The following is a 2717-nucleotide window of genomic DNA, read 5'->3' as shown; positions in this document are numbered from 1 at the left end:
CCCCCCCCACGCCCCTGCATGCTCGGTGGCTGTCTTGCTCCTTGGGTTGACTTGCAAGCCAATTAACAGATGTCTCTAATGGGTGACTGCAAGACAAGGGGTTTTTTTTCCTTCTAGAAGAGAGGGGTACCTGCTGGGGGCCCCGTCATGCCTGAAGATCCCCCACCCTGGACTTGGAACCCTTTCACACGAGCCCCAGATTTGTCGATTGATTTGACTGCCTTCTTGTTTTCACAGTAGAACGTGTAGTACATTCACATTGTTTGTGTTTGACAATAGGACAGTTTGTTGGCTTGCACTTGCTCTGCAGCTAGGGAAAGGTCCTCTGTACATGCTCAGAAGCAGTCTCAGTTGCCGCTTTGCGCAGAGGACAGGACTGACATTCAGCTCTGGGAAGAACAACGTGCAGAGTTGTGCCAGTTATTCCGAGTGATCCTCGCTTTAGACTTTTGCGTGATAGGCAAGACCCAGACGTGGGCACCCGAGCTCTGTCCTGCTCGCCCGCCCCTCCTTTAAGTCCAGAGAGGGGCGCGAAGAAGCCCACAAATGGCAAATGTTTTTGCCCCCAGCAGAGGCTGCTTTCTGACTCCTGGCGAAAGGCTAGCCAGGGAGGGCGTCTGGCCTCCATCGCGGCCTGGGCGGGGTGCCTCACCTTCCTCTCTGTCTCGCAGGGCAAAAGCCCCCCCGGCACAGGAGCAAACAGCAGCAGCTCCCCCAAGCTGGTTTTTCTGCCAGAGGAGGAGGAGGCGACAGAAGCCGACAATCGGGAAAAGGAGCTGCTGATGGAACGGATCCAGTCGATCAAGGAGGAGAAGTGAGTGTGGCCGGGGGCGGGGCCGTGCGGGCGCATCCAGGGCTGGAGAGTCGCTCCCGAGTGCCGGGGCAGCGTTTGGTGGGAGAAGCTGCCCAGGGTCTTTGCAGCAGGGCTTAATCTGCCAAGGAAGGGGGAGGGGGCTGAGGGTTTCTTTGTGCGCAGGAGGGGGCCCTCTGTGTGTGCTGGTGGGTCTCCAGTCCTGTCTTAGGCCTGCGCTGGAAGCTCTCTTGGTGCGCCTCCAGCACTCCTTCACGGCTGGGGTTTCCTCTGAGGTCACTTAGAGCAGCCCCAGGAGAATAATGGGGAGGAAGCCAAGTCCACCCAGAGGAGTTTCCAGGGCCGGAACGGGGGCAGAGAGAGGCGGCTCAGCAGATGGGGAGGGGGCTGGAGCCCCTGTCCTTCGAGGAGAGACAGAGGGATTGGGGCCTTTCTGTTTAGAAGGGGGGGATTGGAGAGATTGTGCCTGCTGTGGGGAAAATGGGTCAAGAAATACATCCAGTCTCAGGGAAGCATCCGGGGAAACAGGATGGCGGTCGATAGAGGAAGGATTTTCTCCAGGCGGCGCATGATGACCTTAGGGCCACTGGCTTCCGTGGCTTTCAAAGGGTGCCAGACAGATTCCGGAATGGCGAGTTCATCAGTGGCTGCTGGGCATTATGGCGATCGGCGACCCCCTCCGTCTCCCAGTGCCGGTTGTTAGGTCAGGACAGGCTTTGGGTCTGTGCCTGGCTTGTGGGCCTCCTGTGTCACCTGGCCTGCCCCTATGGGGAAGAGGATGCTGGGCCAGGTGGGGCTTCTGATGCTCTTTCTTGGCTAGTCCACTTTGTCTCCTGAAGCTCCTCTAGCTCAGGGCCTGCACCTTCTCTGAACCTGCTGCACTCCGACACCCCAGACGGCTGACTTGGGGAGTGTGTCAGAGAAAGAGTGGCCTTTCCTCAGAGACCACTCTGCACGTCTGCACGGCCCTCCTCGGAGGGCAGGTGAATTCCGTTGCCATCTCTAGCTGGGATCCTGTGGCTCCTCCCCACTAGCATTGGCGCTTTCCCTCTAGCTTGGGGGTCCCCAGTGTGGTGCGCAGGGGTGCCATGATGCCTGTCAGTCCCCTTCCTAAGTGCTTTCAGGAAGTAGGTGGGGCTTTTGCCCAGCGGGGCTTCTGATTGGCCACTGGAGACCCGACTGGTGGTTGTGCAGATGGAAACAAGATTGCCCCAGCAGCGGCTGGCACCACAGCAGGAGGAGGATCTTTACTGTGTGACTGAAGGCAGGCGGCGGCAGCCATTTTGGGGATGGCTCTACTGCCTGTGGCAGCCATTTTGTGACTGCACCTACCACAGTGTGTCAGGATTCCTAAGGTCCCCACAGGCTCAAAAAGGCTTGGGACCCCTGCTGTGGTCAAAGGAGCATTCCCCTTGCATCAGGGGAGGGCAGGGCGGCCAAGAGCCACCATGATGGGTCCCCGAACAAAGATGCTTTCTGCCGCCCCCACGCCCCCGACGCTGATCAAAACTTGCCGCTACCAGGGCTATTTTTGGGCAGGAACGCACAGGAACGGAGTTCCGGCTGGCTTCCAAGTTGGCCATGCCCAGCAGGAACATATTAGCATAATAGGCCACACCCAACAGCAGGAACTCATTAGGATTGGCTACATTAGGGGTGTGTGGCCTAACATGCAAAAATGTTCCTGCTACAAAAAAGCCCTGGGTTTGGACAACAAACAAGGTAAACAGAATAAGAAGCAAAAGGTGGGTGTGGCTGGATGAGCACACTTCTGGTAACATGGGGGCGTGGCCTAATAGGGTAATGAGTTCCTGCTGGTGGGTGTGGCCTATTATGCTAATGAGTTCCTGCTGGGCTTTTTCTACAAAAAAAGCCCTGGCCGCTACCATCTAATAATAATTGTTCA

General features: G+C 57.3%; 1 protein-coding gene across 1 annotated transcript in view; it reads left to right on the top strand.

Annotated features, from left to right (window-relative positions):
- The window catches only part of MYO9B (myosin IXB), a 110761-nt gene that overhangs the window by 104546 nt on the left and 3498 nt on the right, over positions 1-2717 (top strand). Inside the window, exon 40 of the mRNA XM_015426684.1 lies at positions 672-814. Within this exon, the coding sequence (XP_015282170.1) occupies positions 672-814 (143 nt within the window). The remainder of the gene's footprint in view (positions 1-671; positions 815-2717) is intronic.

This window comes from Gekko japonicus, unplaced genomic scaffold (genome assembly GCF_001447785.1).
Source record: "Gekko japonicus isolate JY-2015 unplaced genomic scaffold, Gekko_japonicus_V1.1 scaffold2550, whole genome shotgun sequence".
In the NCBI taxonomy this organism is placed as follows: Eukaryota; Metazoa; Chordata; class Lepidosauria; order Squamata; family Gekkonidae; genus Gekko; species Gekko japonicus.
This window is presented reverse-complemented; position numbering and strand designations above follow the sequence as displayed.